The 19,792-nt window shown below is 52.2% G+C and overlaps 1 protein-coding gene across 2 annotated transcripts in view; it reads left to right on the top strand.

Annotated features, from left to right (window-relative positions):
- The window catches only part of MARCHF8 (membrane associated ring-CH-type finger 8), a 56,651-nt gene extending 40,932 nt beyond the window's left edge, over positions 1-15,719 (top strand). Inside the window, exons 3-7 of one of the 2 annotated variants that reach the window (XM_068982619.1) lie at positions 9,269-9,351; positions 9,591-10,436; positions 11,852-12,032; positions 13,935-14,082; positions 14,710-15,719. In XM_068982619.1, coding sequence (XP_068838720.1) covers positions 9,269-9,351; positions 9,591-10,436; positions 11,852-12,032; positions 13,935-14,082; positions 14,710-15,014 — 1,563 coding nt within the window. In that variant the 3' untranslated portion in view covers positions 15,015-15,719. The remainder of the gene's footprint in view (positions 1-9,268; positions 9,352-9,590; positions 10,437-11,851; positions 12,033-13,934; positions 14,083-14,709) is intronic. The other variant, XM_068982620.1, reaches the window with a different exon arrangement.
- The last annotated feature ends 4,073 nt before the right edge of the window (positions 15,720-19,792 follow it).

Raw genomic sequence — 19,792 nt, 5'->3', positions numbered from 1 at the left:
CCTGATGAAGCTCCATGCTCAGTGTCTTGCTGTTTGGCTCTCCTTTCTCACAAATTGGCTGACTCTGTTTTCTTTTTTTCCTCCTGATTTGTTACAGTTGGGTTTCGGTCATAGCTGTAGACCAGCAGCTTTCGGCTTTGCTCTGGACCCCTGGCAGAGTACGGGGCTAGAGGCTCAAACTGCTTTCATAACAATGTGAAGACATGGTTTGCTCGTGTTTCTCCCGCTGTCTCACACGTGTACAGTGGGGCTTCCAGAGTCTGAGAGGCATGCAAAACGGCGTCTCCTGCCTGCCACTAACAGAATGTGTGCTGGTAATCTTGTGTTTCAGGAATTTCTAATCTTTGGTTGATGTAACTACATCAACACACACTCTTCAGGGCCCTCATTGGTTTTTCCTTTTTTTTCTTTTGGTGTGTAAAGTGACCCTGACACCAGCTAGTTTGAGAACGTCTGTTTTAGACATATTAATAGACATGCAGTTGCCCCAGAGTGTCTTTCCTTTATTTATCCGACAAATGCTCATTGAACAGCTCCTGTGTGCAGGGCACCACACACAACTAAGTAGCAGCAACTTCTGAATGAACGTGTTGTTCTAGTGACGCCTTCTTATGAACCTTGACAGTGCCGGGGGAGAAGTGAACAGGGCACAGAGATAGCAAATAACAGGGGCGAGAAGCCTTTTCTGCGGAGGAAGCCAAGGAAGGGCCAGTCGTGCTGGGTGGGGTGTGGAGCACGCCAGGAGGAGGCAGGAGTGGGTGAGGTGCTAGGCGTTGGCCAGTGCCGAGTCGCAGAGCATGAGGGGCGACGGGGTTTCAGGCAGGTCTCTGAATATTCTTTTAGATTTGGGGTCGGGGGGGGGGCGGCGTGTGCTTAAAGAGATTACTGATCTCATTTGTTACCTAACATGTTGGCTTTAGGGGAAGAGCCTTAGCATTACGTTTGAGTTCATCTTCTTGTCTCTGGGTTCCTCTCAGTTGCATTTCCCAGGGCAAAGGTTTACCTGCCAGGAAAGCAGCCTGAGCAGAAACTCTCTTCATCGCAAGTGAGTGGCCGGTGGTAGCCTGTTGGAGTGGGGCATTTCACCACAGAAACACCTCAAAGCTCACTCTGCAGGCCAGCAAGCAGCGGCTAGCAGTACAGCTGGAAGCCTTCTCAGTGGGGGCTTTTCCGAGAATGGCGTGTCACAGTCCTGCATCTCTGATTTCATAAGACCCTCGTAGCAGCCCTGTGGATTGCTGCCCTGATTTCTAAGTGGTTAGATTCCTGTGCCAAGCGGTGTGCTCTTGGGAGGCGGTGTGCTTAGCCAGGCAGCCCCAGAACACACACACACTGAGGACTTTGGAGGCAAAAGCTGCTGCTTATGCTGCCGCCTCAGAATTTTCTCCAGGAATAATTGGAAATAAAAATGTGTTTCAGTTATATTCAAAAAGTTAAATATTTAAAAGAAGTCTGTGGTAGTGCAGGGTCCTTTCGAGTAGTAAGCGACTCAGAGACCCAGCCCTCCTACCGCAGTGTTTCTGCAGAGACCCAGCCCTCCTACCGTGTGGTGTTTCTGCAGAGACCCAGCCCTCCTACCGCAGTGTTTCTGCAGAGACCCAGCCCTCCTACCGCGGTGTTTCTGCAGAGACCCAGCCCTCCTACCGCGGTGTTTCTGCAGAGACCCAGCCCTCCTACCGCGGTGTTTCTGGGGAGCCCAGTTCAGTGCAGTCGCTCGGTCGTGTCCGAGTCTCTGCGACCCTGCGGACGGCAGCAAGGCCTCCCTGTCCACCACCAACTCCTAGAGCTCACTCAGACTCATGTCCTTTGAGTCGGTGATGCCGTGCAACCATCTCATCCTCTGTCGTCCCCTTCTCTGCCCGCCTTTAATCTTTACCACCATCAGGGTCTCTTCAAATGAGTCAGTTCTTCGCATCAAGTGGCCAAAGTATCGGAGTTTCAGCTTCAGCATCAGTCCTTACAGTGAATATTCAGGACTGATTTCCTTTAGGATGGACTGGTTGGATCTCCTTGCAGTCCAAAAGGCTCTAAAGAGTCTTCCCCAGCACCACAGTTCAAAAGCACCAATTCTTTGGTGCTCGGCTTTCTTTATAGTCCAACTCTCACATCCATACATGACTGCTGGAAAAACCAGAGCTTTGATTAGACGGAGCTCTGTTGGCAAAGTAGTATCTCTGCTTTTTAATATCTTGTCTAGGTTGGTCATAGATTTCTTCCAAGGAGTAAGCGTCTTTTAATTTCATGGCTGCAGTCACCATCTGCAGTGATTTTGGAGCCCCCCAAAATAAAGTCTGACACTGTTTCCACTGTTTCCCCATCTATTTGCCATTAAGTGATGGGACTGGATGCCATGATCTTCGTTTTCTGAGTGTTGAGTTTTAAGCCAACATTTTCACTCTCCTCTTTTCGCTTCGTCAAGAGCCTTTTTAGTTCTTCTTCGCTTTCTGCCATAAGGGTGGTTTCCTTTGCATATCTGATGTTCTTGATATTTCTCCCAGCAATCTTGATTCCAGCTTGTGTTTCATCCAGCCCAGCGTTTCTCATGATGTACTCTGCATATAAGTTAAATAAGTAGGGTGACAATATACAGCCTTGATGTATTCCTTTCCCAATATGGAACCAGTCTGTTGTTCCATGTCCAGTTCTAACTGTTGCTTCTTGACCTGCATACAGATATTTCAGGAGGCAGGCCAGGTGGTCTGGTTTTCCCATCTCTCTCTCAGATTTTTCCAGTTTGTTGTGATCCACACAGTCAAAGGCTTTGGCATAGTTAGTAAAGCAGAAATAGATGTTTTCCTGGAACTCTCTTGCTTTTTCTATGATCCAGCAGATGTTGGCAATTTGATCTCTGGTGACTTTGGGGGTCTTTATACGGTTACAATTGGAGCTTCTGGGAATGTGAATCCGTCTTTGCTCAGAAACTGTTGCCTTCAATGCAATTTATTGGAAACAAGTTATATTTGCAAGGTTCCCGACAGGAGCTTAAAGGCCTGCGTTGTGAGCTGGGCCGTGGTCGAGCCCTTCAGCTGTCGCCGTCCCTCTAGCAGTGCTGTGTGACACAGGCCCCTCGTTATGCTGGGGATATATTACTCACGTAATTCCAACCCTCCCTAAGAGGCCACCAAAGAAGAGAGTTCAGTGTTTGTGCTGCTCACAAGACAATACTGAGAGTCATTTGTAATGGAAATCATTTTAGAATTCAGTGCACTCTCCTCTGTGCTGACTTTTTTTAATGGTCAGTTTTAATTAATTGCTATCAAGAAAGCTCATTCTTGGCACAGCCCTTCATCAGGAGTCAACATGTATTTATTAGAGCAGCCACAGAACCGGCCTGTCCTTTAATTGTAGATCATTTTGAAAGTTGAATACAACTGGGTGTTTATTTTTAGAAATCAAGAATCTCTCAGAATGAAGCATTTCTTTTCACAGAGAACCTTCTGTGCTAAGCAGAAAGTTTTCTGAAATGCTGTCTCAGTTTGTACATTGCAGTGTCTAAACCCCAAGTGAGATGCTATTTGCTTTATTACTTGAAGTCAGACCTGCTGAGTGGCAGTAAGGACCCGATCTCTATCTGCTGCTTTGAGGGCAGGAGGGCAGAAGCATTTAGTAACTTCCTGAGCAGAAAGTAAAGGTAAGGTGGTCCGGTAAGCAGAGTTTCTGAAGTGCCACCCCCCACCCCGCCCCAAGATGTCACACCCTGATGCCCAAAGCTTGTCAGTGTGATGAGAGATATTGCTGACAAGATCATTGTAAAGGAATCATGTGAGCTCTTAAAGGCAGAGAGCCTTCCCTGCCTGGGGGCAGAGACTGGAAGCAAGAGTGGGCTTGAAGATGGGAAAGGATGGATGGGGAATGCAGGCAGCCCCTGGCTGACAGCCAGGAAGTAATTGGGTCCTCAGTCCTAAAGCTGCCGGGAACTGCCTTCTGCCAGCAGCCTGAATGAACGTGGGAGTGCGTTCTTCCCCAGAGCCTCCGCAAAGAAGGGAGGCCCTGAGCAGAGGTCCCATCGCGCTGTGGGTCAGGCGACAGATTTGTGGGTTTGAGCCACTAGGTTTGCAGTGACTTGTTCACAGGCTGATCACAGTCTGATGCAGGTGGCAAGAGCCGTCTCTGTAGAGGAAACACCTCTCTCGGCAGCTGTCAGAGCTCGTCACTTCCAAAAGCTCTGTGCTGACAGTGTGGCATGCTTTCTTAATTTAGCCGTAGGCTTCTAAAGGAGGAAATACACGTGGCTCTCACAACATTCATTCTGACGTTTGGGGTTTTGTGTTTTTGGGAGAAATACAGCAGTGCAGTGACTTGCTCTGCTACTGTTGACTTTCATGTCTAAGCCCACAGACAGCGAGGTCATGTCCAAGCCCACAGACAGCGAGGTCATGTCCAAGCCCACAGACAGCGAGGTCATGTCCAAGCCCTCTGCTCCCACAGTTTTGTACAGGCCTTTTCGTGCATGTGTATAAAGATGAATTCTTAAAAGAAGAGCTGCCGGGACGGGGTGCACATGCATCTGTAATTCTGAGTGATTGCCAAATTGCCATCTTAGCTGGAGGTTTACCAGGCTGCTTTCACACAGGCAATGTGTGAGAGTGATTGTTAGCTCATACTTTTGCCAACGTGGGTATTTGATTTTTTTAAAACTCTTGTTAATGATGAAGGCATTTCTCATTTGAGCTTTAATTTGTATTTCTTGTTGTGAGAAAGGCTAAGCATCTTCTTATGTTGTAAGAGCCGTCTGTATTTCCTTTTCCAGTTTTGGATTAAGTCATTGCTTGATATGCTATAATTTGAGATCTGTTGGAAACCCGTGCCCTCTGTGTCTTGCCCTCCTTCTATAGTCCTTCCTCAGGTTCCTCCTGGCTTAAAGAGCAGACAGGCCCAACCAGACCATTTCCTGTGGCCCTACACCTGGTGATGAAAATCAGGTGGACAGATTCACTTTTATTAAAAATAGCTTTGCTGGTAAATGAAAAAGGGCCCAGTGGAGTTTTGCAACAGAGAAGAAGGAGGAAGTGGCCGAGAGGGAGGTTGGAAAGTAGTGCGGTGAAAGGAGCAAGGGAAGGAAGTGAAGCAAAAGCAGGTGGGGAAGGTTAGGGAGGGAAGGTGCAGCTGGCGTCCCGCAGGAAGGAAGTCCTCTCCAGCGCCATGGTGCAGAGTTCCTCCCAGGGCCTCCCAGTGGTGGTTTGTCCTCTTAAAGGGAAACAGAGGTGGGGGTGGGGGGGCATGCCAGCTTCTACCAGCGATATGTGGAAAGTTTTCTGTTGGCTGTAAGTGTTTGGCAGCCTTGATAAAATCATTTAGAACAGCGAGTTGATAGAAAAGCCACCACTAAGTGACTTGAGCACAGCAAAGCAAACTTGTCACCCCTGAGAAGTGAGAGCAGCCGGGACTTAGGCCTCGTCATTCCTGAGAAGTAATAGCGGCCAGGATTTAGGCCTTGTCATTCCTGAGAAGTAAGAACGGCCGGGATTTAGGCCTCGTCATTCCTGAGAAGTAAGAGCGGCCGGGATTTAGGCCTCGTCATTCCTGAGAATAGGCCTCGTCATCCCTGAGAAGTAAGAGCAGCCGGGACTTAGGCCTCGTCATTCCTGAGAAGTAAGAGCGGCCGGGATTTAGGCCTCGTCATTCCTGAGAATAGGCCTCATCATCCCTGAGAAGTAAGAGCAGCCGGGACTTAGGCCTTGTCATTCCTGAGAAGTAAGAGCGGCCGGGATTTAGGCCTCGCCATTCCTGAGAAGTAAGAGCAGCCGGGACTTAGGCCTAGACAGAGTCCAGAGGTTTGTTTGGGCATAATTGATTACAACATCTTAAAAAAGGGGGGGATTTTTATTAAAATTTTTTTGCAGTGAGATTGCTTTAGATTCTTTTTCATGATTGGAATGTTTCTTGTTTGAGAACCAACAAAGAACTGCAGGAACAGAGGGCTTCGGTTTTCTCAACACATTTGAATTTTCACGTTATGAACATTCACACCTTTTGTCAGTAACTGCAGAGTCCTGTGTGGCCTGATCCTCCCTCGAGGAGGGGACAGTATGTTCCCCCGTGTTGTGTGGGGCAGAGTTGCCTTCTCCCTTAAGCCAGCCCTGCCCCACAACCCGGAGAAGGCAATGGCACCCCACTCCAGTACTCTTGCCTGGAAAATCCCATGGATGTGGAGCCTGGTGGGCTGCAGTCCATGGGATCTCGAAGAGTCAGACACAACTGAGCAACTTCTCTTTCACTTTTCATTTTCACGCACTGGAGAAGGAAATGGCAACCCACTCCAGTGTTCTTGCCTGGAGAATCCCAGGGACGGGGGAGCCTGGTGGGCTGCCGTCTGCGGGGTCACACAGAGCTGGACACGACTGAAGCGACTTAGCAGCAGCAGCAGCCCCACAACCTCCCACATATCACCCCCTCGCTGTCGCTGTCCGCAGGAGCCAGGGTGCTATTGGCTGAGCCTCGGAGGGGACTGCGGCCTCTCGACTTACCTAGACCCCTGGTTGGACCCTGGAGCTGTGTGTGAAGCTGTCTTCCTCGTTTCATTGTCGCCACTGAATCCCTGTGGGCAGGTTGGTAGATTTGACTCAGCCTGGTACCAGCAGCAGGTTGAGCTCTTGAAAGGTGCTGTCGCTGTGCTTGAGGGCCATTCTGCAGGAGGCCTGGCCCTGGCCTTCGCCACGTGCTCTTCTCTCACTGGTGATGGAAGGGATGCGGCTGTGATGGCCCCGTGCCTCTTGCTCATTTTCTTGCTCTTGAGAAGGATAAGGCATTTGTTGGTTTGTATGTATGTAAATCAACGGTTTTCCCATAACCTCCTATCTAATAAGAAGGGAGAGTTTGCCTCTGCCAGTGGGAGGCTTGTTGAGGCTTGGATGTTGCTGCTGAGAGCGTCTCGGATGAAGTGAGGGTGGGGGCACATAGCAGCGCCACAGCTGGTCCTGTTTGCTGAACAGACGGAGCCAGGTCGCGGGGCCGCTGCAAGTGCAGACACGCCTGTGGGAGTCCCGTGGCACGCCTGAGACGGGGCTCATGGAGAGGCTGGCAGTGTCACGTGTGTGGCAGTCCGGCCGCCTCCGCAGTGCAGGTTTTTGCTCCGCTCTCAGGCTCTTCCCTCCTGCTGCTAAGCCTTGCCCCCTTCAGGGCCTGGGCCGTGTGGCTTGCTACCCTGATGTCCCTGTCTCACGTGAATTACTCGAGGTTCAGAACGGCAGTAAGAGAACGTTGGTCTTGCTTTCAGCTCCCATCTGACCCCTGCCTCCTCTCAAGGACACTGGCCCTGGGGGCGTCTCACTCTGCAGATGAGACCCGACTCTCCTTCACAGAGTTTGCCTTCTCTCCAGAACACAGACAGTGTGTGTGTTTCGTGAGGCTCCGGTCCTCAGAATGTAACGGGGAAGGAGATAACAAGGCGCTGCCTTGTGTCTGGATGAGCACGCTCTTTCCCGACCCTCCCGTGGAGGGGGGGCTTCCCTCTGTGCCTCAGTCCGAGCGACTCAGCTTGACCCAGCACCCTCGAGGAAGGAGACCTGAGGGCCCGGGAAGGTGTGAGGGCACAGTGCGGACCGGCCTTCCTGTCCTCCCGTCCCCCCAGGTCTGCTTGGGGAGGCTCCTGCTCTACACCATGAGCGGCCTTTGGCCCCGCCTACAGATACTGAACAAAACTGGTCCCCCTCACAGGTTAAAGAAGGAAACGAGAAGTTCACGGAGGCTGTCCATCTCAGAGCAGGGCTGGGACTGAGTGTTAGAGACCCGGCCGCTTGTAGGAGCTGGGGACATCAGAGTGGCTCCCCGTGGCCCGCCTCCCTGTTCCCATTTCGGGAGAGTAGAGGAGCCTGTGACAGCTGTCTGGGAGGAGGGCACAGGAGAGGGTGGGGTGTGGGCAGTGGGCAGCTCACGCAGTGGGAATGTGGTAGCAAAGAGTTGAGAGCCCCCCACTTTTGTTTTAGAAAGAATCGTAACCAAATAGTGCAAGATGATTTGGTGGAATGTCATTTTTTCTGGCTCCAAATAAACGTTAGATTCTTAAGAACTTTGACCAGAAATGCTTTTAGAAAATAAATGTGGATTCTTTGGTGACTCAGAAGGTGTGATGGTTGAGTAATGCTACATAATTTTAGCATATACACATGGCATGATAATGTATAACTTCATGGATCAGGTTTCATTAGGTTGACTTGGGTTTATGATGATGTTTCATCTCCGTGTTGAGGAACAGGAGTCCCTCTCCAGTGAACCCCTCAGGCAGAGTGCCGGCTCTCTCTGGCTCTGTCCAGGCTGGTGCACATGCTAGACAGGGGAGCTGGTGTTGCAAGTCAGGGGTTCCTCAGCTGCAGTGCCGGGATGAGAGTATGCCCTGGGGGTGACACTTCGCAAGGGTGGAGGCTTGGCCTCAGCTGGGGAATGGTGGCCAGAGTGGGGCTTTCCAGTATCAAGGGACAGGGCCTGGGGCGGGTGGGGAGGAGATGCTGGCTTGCCCGTGGTAACAGACTCAGGGCTGTCTCTGCGTGGCCCCTGAGGTTGCACGGAGCAGCTGCTCCCTCAGAATAGCTGTCCTGAGTGGGGAAGAGCGCACTTGCCGCTGTGGGGCCTAGGAAGCTCAGGAGCCAGTCTTGGTGAGGCCTCGCAAGCGCCCCTCGGAGGCTGGAGTGGAGGCTGGGGGACGCCCTAAACAGCGGTCCTGCAGCCTCAGCTCAGCTGTGCGCCCTGTTCCTGTTTCTCTCCTCTGCTTCTCTTTCCACCGTGGCATTTCCTCACCCTCCCGGACCTTTCCTCCAAGTTCAGCGTGTTTGGGGAGTCTCCCCTCTGTGTGAGGAGCACTGGCAGGGGCTTGGGGGCTCGTGGGCCCACTGCCAAGTGGTGAGGGTGGAAGGGCTGTTGCGTCCTGCCGACCTCCACAAGGATGACCCCAGATACAGGGTTAGAGAGTGCTGGCTGGGGGAAGTAAGGCCGGCAGGGAAGGCGCCTCGCGCCCCTTTTGTATGTGCACGTGCCTGCGGTTTCTTGGCTTATGGCTGAACTAATTTAAGTTTAGATGCTTAGGAGATGAATGACCACTGAATCCACGCAAGGTGGATGCTGCTGCTCCACGCTCTCAGATATCCTTGACTACAGTTCCACCTTCATCTGAGAAAAGAGCGCTGCTGGTGCTGTTCTTGCCTCGGCTCGTAGGGCCCTACCAGGAGCACTGTGCACTGAGCCGTGGGCAGCAGCAGGCCCAGTGCCGCTCGGGAGGTGGGGTTCGTGGTCCCCTGGCTCTTGGCCTGACACTGACCAGAGGTGTCTGTTGCAGGCTGGGGGCTCCTCGGTGGCGTCGGCTCCAGTGTCCTCCTTCGCTCGCACTTCGGTCACACCCTCCAGTCAGGACATCTGCAGGTAACGCTCTGCACGCCACTGGGGCTCATGTGCACTCCACTGGGGCTCGTGTGCACGCCGGGGGCGCGCGTCAGTGTCTGCAGAGTCTTGACTCTCTGTGTGCCTCTGCTCTGAGCAGCCAGCCTGGCTGCATGTGCTCACCAGGCAACCGTGTGAGTCTCTTTCCCCCTTTGATGTCTGTTCCCTTTTAACACTGTTCTTACTTTCTGTGCTTTTATCCCACTGTTCTCTGCATGCAGTTCCAGTGCAGTGTTTTCTGAGTGTTGTCACCACAGTCCCGTGCCGTCTGCTGTTGTCTTGAAAGCTCCTCCCTGCCAGAGCTCTCTGACCCAGGGGCTCACTGTGACAGTTGTCTGTCAAGACACAGCGCAGGCGTCAAAGAGAAATCCCTGTGGTTCAGAGTGGGTCCAGGCCTTGAAGCCTGCTAAGAATACCAAAGCCAGAAGAACGCTGAAGTTCTCAAAATCCCTAAACGATGTGGGTGAGAACGCCCGGGATGCCTTGGAAAGTCTTGACTATGTGGAGAGGACCTGCTCTGAAGGGAAATTGGTACTCCCTCAGGACCCATGTCTCAGAACCAACAGGTTCCACCAGAGAGAAGGAGGAATACTGAATCGCAAAGCCCTGGGCAGCTCCAAACATTCTTGTGTTTCATCCCTTTCTGCCAATCGTTCAGCAGCCTCAGAGGCAGGAGCCAGCAAGGGGGGCACGCGTGTCCTGCTTCTGGATGAGAAGGCGGATGGCGAGGCCCTGTCCCGAAGCCGGAGGCTGCTGCGGTGCCTGCTCTCATTCTCGCGCGGCTCCAGCAGCAGCAGCCTGCACCGTTTCCACGAGCTGGAGAGCCGCACCACCGGCCCGCAGCCCGCCGAGTCCTCCAGCAGGCTGGCCGGGAGCGCCGGCTTCTACGCTGAGGAGATGGGGGATGACGACGTCTTTGAGGACAGCGCATCTGCAAAGCTGGAGAGCAGGGTGCTGCGGGCCCCCCTCTGCTCCGCGGAGAAAGACAGCGACCTGGACTGTCCTTCCCCCGCCTCTGAAAAGGGTCCCCGCCTCTCCCCTGTGTCCACAGCAGGGGATGCCTGCAGGTTGGTTTGCCAAGAACCAGCATCCTGGCCACCTCTGCTCCCCATAGCTCCACGGCCTCGTCTTGCTTTAATATGTGAAGTTTCCGGAGAATGTATAGGCAGTTGTACACAATTACAGATTAATAGTTTTTCTCCAGAAGAATAGATTATTGATATCATTTGAAAATCCAATTTCTATGACATGGGTCCCCAAGATAGTCTCATAAATGGTGAAAGATGAAGAAGCTACACATATTAAAGGCCAAGCTGACTCTTCTCAACCAAAAATAAGTAGCGTTTGCATAAAGAAAGTGGAAGAAGGAATAGTACCTCCAGTCTTCCAGCTTGATGGTCTGGATGTTAAGTGCTGGCTTCCCCTCCGGGCCTCGTTTGGGCCCCCTGCTCCACGTGCGGGGGGAGGGCTGTTCTCCAGCAGCTGCTCCCTTCCTTCTCTTTGACTTGGATGCAGCCACCTCTGCCCAGGTCCCCACCCACTTCCCACCTTTATCTTCCCGGGTGTAGCATCCTTGTCAGGCCACCAGAAGCTTTCCGAATTCCCTTTTGTTGCCACTCTTAGCCTTCTTCCCCATTCTAACCTTTCCACAGCGTCCCCTCCTCAGGATCAGCGATTATCATTTCTTTCAACAGCTGGATCAGATGCCCCCCTCATAGACACAAACAGCTGAGAGCCTGGCTTGGGCCAGAGCCCAGCCCCTTTAGGCCAGGTCTCCCCACCTGCTCTCCAGCTGCTGGTAAAGGCCCTTCTATTTCTCAAAAGTCTGTTAAGTTTCCTGAGGTCAGGGCCTGCATCCTGTCGCATGTACCCTTAGAAATAGCGACTTAAATTTCTCACTCATTGCTGGGTGGTCCTGAGAAAGAAATGAAATGGCAGTGTCTTAGAATGGTTTTTCAGGTCTAGGAGAAGCTCTGTGGTTTCTCTATTTACTTGCTGATGGAGGACGGGAATATGTAGTGTGGTGTGTGAAGGTGAGGTCAGTGATTATAGCTAACAAGCAATGTTCATCATTCCAAGTTCCTGGTATTTTTGAAAGGTAGAGTGTTGGTTTTGTTTTACACAGGAATTTTACCTCTGATTATTTTAACGTCATAAGTTCTGGAAGATGCTTCCACGTTGCCTTAAAGTCACCTATTAGTGAAGTTCTAAAGCCTAACCCAAAATGCCTGCTTTGTCATTTCTTACATGGCTTTTTCCTCTCTGATGCCAGTGCCATCCAGACCTCCCATGCTGGCGCGGTAAGCTAGAGAGCTGTAGTCTGCGGTAGCCGTTTCCCTTTGTGTTCGTATGTCTTCGTGCTCATAGTCATTCTGTGATGCTTCTTTTGAACGTTTTCCTGGGCGGACTGACCTTCCGCTGAAGCGTCGTCTTCCCTGCGGTGTGGCCCGCCTCGTAAGGCCCGCCTGTCCTTCCCCCGCAGGATCTGCCACTGTGAAGGGGATGACGAGAGCCCCCTGATCACGCCCTGCCGCTGCGCGGGGAGCCTCCACTTCGTGCACCAGGCCTGCCTGCAGCAGTGGATTAAGAGCTCTGACGCGCGCTGCTGTGAGCTGTGCAAGTACGAGTTCATCATGGAGACCAGGCTGAAGCCGCTGAGGAAAGTGCGTGCAGGGCCCCCGGGAGCCGCTCAGGCCCGCAGAGTCACCCCCTGATGCGGGGCTGGGTGGGCCACAGCTGACTTGTGGCCGCTTCGTTGGGAAGTGGGGGGCCAGTGTGTACATTCACGTTACCGGTACTGACGTCCAAGTCCCTCCTTGCAGGAACAAGCTCTTTCCGACCGTGCAGTCTTCATGTTTTCTCTTTCCTTGAAACTAAGACTGCTTGCTTGTCTGTATCAGTCATTTGGCCCTCGACCACACACCGTTTTGTGATGTCTTAGTCAGCATTAGACTTTACGTGTGTTAACTATCCAGGCCTTTCCTCTGATTAGGACCGCATTGTGGGGATTAGCGCCTCTCCTGCACGAAGCTCAGCCTAATGCAGTGAATGTATCTTTATACACTCGTGACAAATGTCTGCTGGATAGGAGGTGGCGGCGGATGGGGAAGAAGGGGACCACGGGCATTACACGAAGCACAGCTCTCGTCAGGCCTGGTGCCCGTCCTTTTTCTGTGAGGAGCCTCATCCGGCACTCGCCTCCTGTGTAAACACTGGCTGTGTTATTTGTCTTTGGGCCCAGCATATGCAGAGGTTTTGTTTGGAAGAATAAAAGACGTGTCCTTATCTCAGGACTTTAATACATGAGTTGCAGGGAGAATCACATGATCGAGTAGTGGCCCTTGATGTGCCATAAACGCTTACTGCGTGGGGAGAGCGCGGGTCAGGCATCCAGGGAAGGGGGTGTCGCTGTGGACTGAAGTGCCAGGGACGCAGAGTGGGGCAGCACCTTAGAAGGTCTGGTGTAGAAGCCGTGCTTGAAAGATCACTCGGACTGAGAGGGAAAGTGAAGGAGTCTGGAGGGGCCGCACTGTCTCCAGAGGAAAGCAGCCACCTCAAGGTGGGCGAGCAGTTCAGAGGAGCACGAAGGCTGAGACAGTGCATCTTAGAAATCAGGGGAGTGAAGATGCGGGATCACACCACAGCAGAAAGCAGTCCAGATGTTAGAGAAGGCAGGCCCAAGCTGCTTTAAGGAAAGCGCTCTTCCCCACAGAAGCTCGGTCACCTGCCAGGTGCCTTACTCTATCCTGACCCCTCAAACGGGCCTTACGGCACTGTGACCAGCGCAGGGAGTCCCCCAGGCCCTGCCCTCTGCGTGTCCTGCATGGAACCCCTGGAGAGGCTGTGGCTGGGGCCGGCGGGGCACGGGCAGCGCTCACGCTCGTTCTTTTCTCTACCTTTATGTGCTTTCTTCCGATTCGGAAACCAGTAAATGAGAAAGAAAATCTGGCTATTTGGAGTAAATTAATGAGCTCCTAGAGGAGATGGGACTGGGACAGACTGCTTGTACCAGGCGCTCTTAGCATCGGTTTCACGGTGTTGCTGCCAGAGTAGCAGAGGACCACAGAGTGAGCACCTCCCGCGTCACCTTCCCGCCACAGCGCCTGCCCATCTGCTCCCGTGCCGCGGTACCATCCGCCCCTTCTTCCCCTCACTCACGCCAGCCAGCAGCTCACCGAAACAAAAACGTGCCCCCTGGGTCTTGGCCCAACATGCTGTTTTCATCTGGACCAAAACCGTAAAATCTTTTTATCAAGCCAGTGAATGCCTGCTTGCAGGAATAAGCAGCCAGGGGGATTGGATGGCTGGTGGTGATTCATAGATCATCTCGATCCCGGCTTCTCTTCATTGCATAGAAAGTTGGCTGTCGACAGAATACCAGAGCCTGGTACCCGGTTGAAGCCACGTGGTTTAAAGGGAATGACTCAGTGTCTGGGGAAATTCATCTAGCTTGGGTGAGGGGTAGCGGGGAGGGAAGCCAGTCTTACCATCCACAAAGCTCTCACCCTGTTGTAGCCCCTGAGGCCGGGGAGCCTGAGCCTCACGTCTGTGTGCTGTCTTTCCAGTGGGAGAAGCTGCAGATGACATCCAGCGAGCGCAGGAAGATCATGTGCTCCGTGACCTTCCACGTCATCGCCATCACCTGTGTGGTCTGGTCCTTGTATGTGCTCATCGACCGCACCGCCGAGGAGATCAGGCAGGGGCAGGCAACAGGTACGTGGTCAGAACGAAAGGGGCGCCCAGGCAGTGTATCCTGAGTGGCACAGTGGATCTTAGGGTTGGGGTATTACTCCAGGTTGATTTCCAGGTCTGACCTCCAGTGTCTTCTGGAGGGAGGTATCCGTTATGATGCACCATACATCCTTTTTGGATGTTTCTTGGGCTGTGGTGGTACTTTGTATAACCCAGTCAGGGGATTTCCCTGGCAATCCAGTGGTTAAGACTTTGCCTTCCAATGCAGGGGGCACAGGTTCGATCCCTGGTCAGGGAGCTAAGATCCCATGTGCCTTGCGGCCAGGAAGCAAAACGTAAAGTAGAAACAGTATTGTAACAAATTCAACAAAAAGTCTTTTAAAATGGTTCATATTAAAAAAAAAAATCTTTAAAAAAACAAACAAAACAACCCAGTCAGGAGAGATCAAATCATGGAGAGAATTCCAGAGATACCCCCTGGAAGCGCAGGATGAAAGGGCGTGGATGAGCTCTTCATGCCTCCTCCAACAAGACTGGATCTGATGAGTTACGAACCTGCGGCTGGGGCAGGCTCAGAAGCTGTGTTTTATTTACTTCTCGTCTTAGATAAGGTCTACTGGCAGGCTAACCGGGCCTTTTCCCTTCCAGGAATCCTAGAGTGGCCCTTTTGGACTAAGCTGGTGGTTGTGGCCATTGGATTTACCGGTGGACTCCTTTTCATGTACGTTCAGTGCAAAGTGTACGTACAGTTATGGAGGAGACTCAAGGCTTATAACAGAGTAATCTATGTCCAGAACTGTCCAGAAACAAGCAAAAGGAATGTTTTTGAAAAATCTGCACTAACAGAGCCCAGCTTTGAAAATAAAGATGGACGTGGAGTCTGTCATTCCGATACAAACTCTTCCTGTTGCACAGAACCTGAAGACACTGGAGCAGAGATCATTCACGTCTGATGGCGCGGAGGCTGTCGTTCCTAGACAGCTGAGAACAGCTGAAGGGAATCGTTTACTGCCAGCTGTGTGCATGTTCTTCTGTCCTTTAATAGCAGAGACTGGGCAGGTGACTATTTTTTATGGCTTCTCTTTTTTCTAACCCTCCTTAGTGACTCTCCTGGAAGACCCTCACGTCAGCTGGACCCGGCTGGGTTCTGCTCCTGCCTGCGCGTCTCTGGGAGGGGAGGGTGGATGAGCCTGTGGCCCCGTGAGGGGTGCTGGCGGGGTTCTGGCTCGTAGTCTTGAGCAGAATGAGAGAGCAAGATGCCAGAGCTGAGGGGAGAACAGGAGCAGGCGGCGCCTGGCCCTGCCGCGCCCCTCCTGGCCAGCAGGCCCCACCTTCCACCCACTAGCTGAACTGCTGGGAAGGACCAGCCTTGCGAAGAGGCTTCTCCACCACTAAACAGGGCCCGGGGAGGCTGCCACTGACAGTTCCCGAGCAGACGGGCCGTGGTGCTCTGTGCATGGTGGTGAGTGATTCACTAAGGGAAGCAAAGCACTTTACAAAAAGAGAATCTTTATTTTTAATACATGTGTCACGTGGGATTGACGTTCGAAAGAACGTCTCATTTAGAAACCTTCCTTTCATGACCCTGATTATCTCCTTCACGTTGTAATAGGTCTGAAACCCTTTTTGCCTTATATATGCTAAGAAATGTGACTTCCACTCTGTGTCCATAAAAGGGACTTGTAAAGCAGAACAGACAGGTCGGAGGCATTTTTCGTAACATTCCGTGGGATGAATGGATGGTAAATGGCCGTTCGAGCGTAATTCCTGTGGTTTTAATCCTGTTTTATGACAAGTGTTCATGTCATAGGGCTGCCCTAAACGTTTCTTTTTTTTTTGCCAGTCCTGAAGAAGAAGGGTTCATGAGATCTAAATGAAAGGAAGTTGAGGTATCAGAACAAATCGGAATATTTAAAAACTATTGCTTTACGGACAGAGCGCTCCGGTTTGGGCTGACTTCACACTGAAGAAGCAGGCGTGTGTCGCCCAGCTGGGGCGCGGCTGAAGGCGCTGTCAGGGGCCCCTGCCCCTGGCGCCTTCCGTGGGCCGCTGCCTGGAGCAGAGAGGCAGATGAGCTGCCTCTGGCTGAGGGCCAGGAGCGTGCAGCGGACTGCCCCGGCCCACCGCGCCCCGTTGCCAGCCACAGCCCTGCCCGTTTGCCGCCTTAACTGGACGGAGCCCTGGCCCAGCTTTCAGTCCATCCTGTCGTCAGGGATTACCTCCTGTCCCACTCTTTCATAAATCCAAAATCACTACCATCAGATGGCCTTTGTGCCTTTAATAAGGTCTGCTTAAAATTCTGTTTTTAAAGACCAGTTTCATCATACCAGGCAAAAGAGAGTCAACTCCAGAAAAATAGCCCAGGGAGTTCTGCAGTGTGAGGTGAGTGTGCCCAGGCACTCACTCTCCAGGCAGCTCTCTGGGCGTCTTGGGTGGGAGCCCCGGGTCCTGCCCTCCATCCTCTGAGCCTCAGGTGTTCATCCAGCCTGTTAAGAGCGGGAAGCACACAAAAGATGATTCCTTTGCATTTCAGCATGGAAGCCCTGTGGTTTGTTTTGAAAGCCAGGAGGTTCTTAAGCCCTCGGGGGAGGGCTATCCAGCCATAGCCCCACCCTGGAAATAGGTCAGCTCGTCCTCTCCGTCCCCCGGGCCATATCCAGCGTGTGGCTGCGCTCAGTGTGCCCCAAAGTGCAATTCCCTACACCCCTTCCCAGCCTGGGGACACCAAATAGCTAGTCTGCTCAGGAGAGCCACATCCCAGGTCCCTTTAGGAACATCCCTTTAGGAACTGCCCAGGCAAGGCCCCTTATCCCTCTTGACGGCAGGTGAGTCGTCAGGGAATGCTGGATTTCCAAGTGGGCCCCGTTCCCCTCCCCCAGTGGAGCCCCTTGTGCTGTCCCTGAAGAGCACGGAAACTTCTGATAGGAGAGTGCTCAGGTGCGGACAGCCCCAGGACAGCCCAGCTGGTGTGGCTGGCGCCCCGCCTGTGGCAGAGGCGGCTTCATAACCAGCACTGTTACGTTGCTCGCAGGGCGCAGCCAGGCTGTCACGGGAAGCGCGCTCACACCATCTCGTCACCTCCAGCCAAGCTCCTAAAGGCCTCTGCCTATGGATGGTCAGCCCCGTGTCCTCCTCCTCTTTCCTGGGATGGCACACACAGCTTACCCCATTGCCTTTTTCTGTCCTCGCAAAGTCTGGTGACCACCTGTGACCCCCAGCTTGTCCCTGCGCTAATCCCCACCCGCGCCCGCAGGGACCGGCCGTGGGTGCGAGGCCCTGGCGAGGCCGTGCTGCGCTGCCGCCTCGTGGGGGCTCTGCATCTGCCGGGCGCGCCTCTGGGTCAGCTTGTTAATTACTCCCCATTTCTTCGTTCTGCACCTGACTGAACAAATCATAGAAACGCGGGGTGAGCTTGCAGGTCTCAGGGCCCGGAGGGCTGGTGTCTGAAGGCCAGGCGAGCGGGAGAGGGAAGCAGCCTGGGCTGTCGCCAGCCAACCATCTCTGACTCGGCCTCTGCTTCCCCTCAAACTGTAGTTCCACTGAAGCACTTTTGTGGCTGAGTTTAAACTTTTACTGAAAATTATAAAGGATCTCTTCAGTCTCCGACCTGCACTGTCTCTTGCCCTTTTTTTTTTTTTTTTTTTTGCTTCGGTCCACTCTTTTCAATCTTATGGGTCCACTTTCAAAACCTGCAGGTGTGCCCTAAGCTGGCTACAGACATACAGGCCCCGGGCAGTGGGGCAGGTCCGAAAGCCTCGTGTAGAGCTTCCCCCCTGACTGGTGGTCGGCCCTGGAGCCAGAGGAGGATAGGGCACGCAGGATGGAGGTCCACGACGGGGTGGATTTGGCCTGACACAGACACACTTTTGAGACACTTTCCCTCTTGGATCTGATCTGAAGTTTGCAGCTTCTGTCTCTAGCCCGAGGAAAGACTGAAACACAGGGAAACAAAAGCATTTGTCCTTGTTTTGAAAGTAATGAATTGTGCAGCTCATCACCTATTCAGATGCAATGTTTATAGGATGCTGATTGGTTAATAAAGACCAAATTGACACTGGCATGTGTGGTGTAGTTTCTAACAGGCACTTCACACTTGAAGTTTTTCTCAACTTAGAAACTTTCTAGTTATCTAAATGTCTAGTTTTGTATCATTTTGTGTATGTTCACTGTTTCTCAGTATTACTGCTTGAATAATTCTCTGTATGGGTGGGGGTGGGGTGTTTGTACTATACACGGAGTGTCTAATTGCAGCAATAAAGCATTTCTTTAAAAAGGAGCTTTGCTATGCAAGTGTTTTCCTGCCAGGAAGCTGGGAATATTGGCAGGCACTCCAGTGGTCTGATCCCCTTTCCGGGTTCCTCTGGCTTCCGTATCAGAGAAGATCATGCAGCTTCGGTCTGTCCCTGTAAGGGAGGCTGGATCTCCCAGACGCTGGCGGTCAGTGGGGAGGAGTGGGTTCTGGAGAGTGTGTGAGCTTGGGAGTGAAAGCTGAAGTCATTCTCACAGATGTGCGTGTTCCAAATAACCGGACTGTACTGGGGCTCACCGCACTGAGGAAAGCCAGACTCGAGTTCAGGGTGCGTAAGGCACCATGACCGTTGAAGTGGTCCACGGCGTAACTAGCCTCATCCCGTTAAATTGTTGGCTGATGCCGTCCAGCAGAGTGAGGAAGTGCGGCAGGGCTGGCAGGATTGCTGGTGATAGCTGAGCCGAGCTGTACTTCCTGGCTCCTGGTGAAAGGTTGTTGCTGAACCACGAAAGATGCCAGGATTCTTGGCCTCTGGAGGAGAAGAATTCAATCCAGGGCCAGAGATGAGGCTTGATCGCTCAGACATTTTGTGTAATAAAGTTTTGTTAAAGTATAAAAGAAAGCTTCTGACATAGGCATCAGAAGGGGCAGAAAGAGTGCCCCCCTGCTAGTCTTCAGATGGATGTTATATAGTCACTAACAGTCTACTAATCAGAGAAAGGAAACATCTCAGAGCTCAGAGAAGGCACCAGGTGAGTCATCAGCTCAGTTCAGCTCAGGTGCTCAGTCGTGTTCAAATCTTTGCGACCCCATGAATTGCAGCACGCCTGGCCTCCCTGTCCATCACCAACTCCCAAAGAGTCAGTGATGCCATCAAGCCATCTCATCCTCAGTCGTCCCCTTCTCCTGCCCCCAATCCCTCCCAGCATCAGAGTCTTTTCCAATGAGTCAACTCTTCACATGAGGTGGCCAAAGTACTAGAGTTGCAGCTTTAGCATCATTCCTTCCAAAGAAATCCCAGGGCTGATCTCCTTTAGAATAGACTGGTTGGATCTCCTTGCAGTCCAAGGGACTCTCAAGAATCTTCTCCAACACCACAGTTCAAAAGCATCAATTCTTCGGCACTCAGCCTTCTTCACAGTCCAACTCTCACATCCATACGTGACTACTGGAAAAACCTTAGCCTTGTCTAGACAGACCTTTGTTGGCAAAGTAATGTCTCTGCTTTTGAATATGCTATCTAGGTTGGTCATAACTTTCCTTCCAAGGAGTAGGCGTCTTTTAATTTCATGGCTGCAATCACCATCTGCAGTGATTTTGGAGCCCCCCAAAATAAAATCTGACACTGTTTCCACTGTTTCCCCATCTATTTGCCATGAAGCAATGGGACCAGATCCCATAGTTTTCTGGCATGTTGAGCTTGAAGCCAACTTTTTCACTCTCCTCTTTCACTTTCATCAAGAGGCTTTTTAGTTCCTCTTC

Source organism: Capricornis sumatraensis, chromosome 10, assembly GCF_032405125.1.
Source record: "Capricornis sumatraensis isolate serow.1 chromosome 10, serow.2, whole genome shotgun sequence".
Lineage (NCBI taxonomy): Eukaryota > Metazoa > Chordata > Mammalia > Artiodactyla > Bovidae > Capricornis > Capricornis sumatraensis.
Note: the sequence above shows the minus strand (reverse complement) of the source record. Positions and strands in the feature narration are given on the sequence as shown.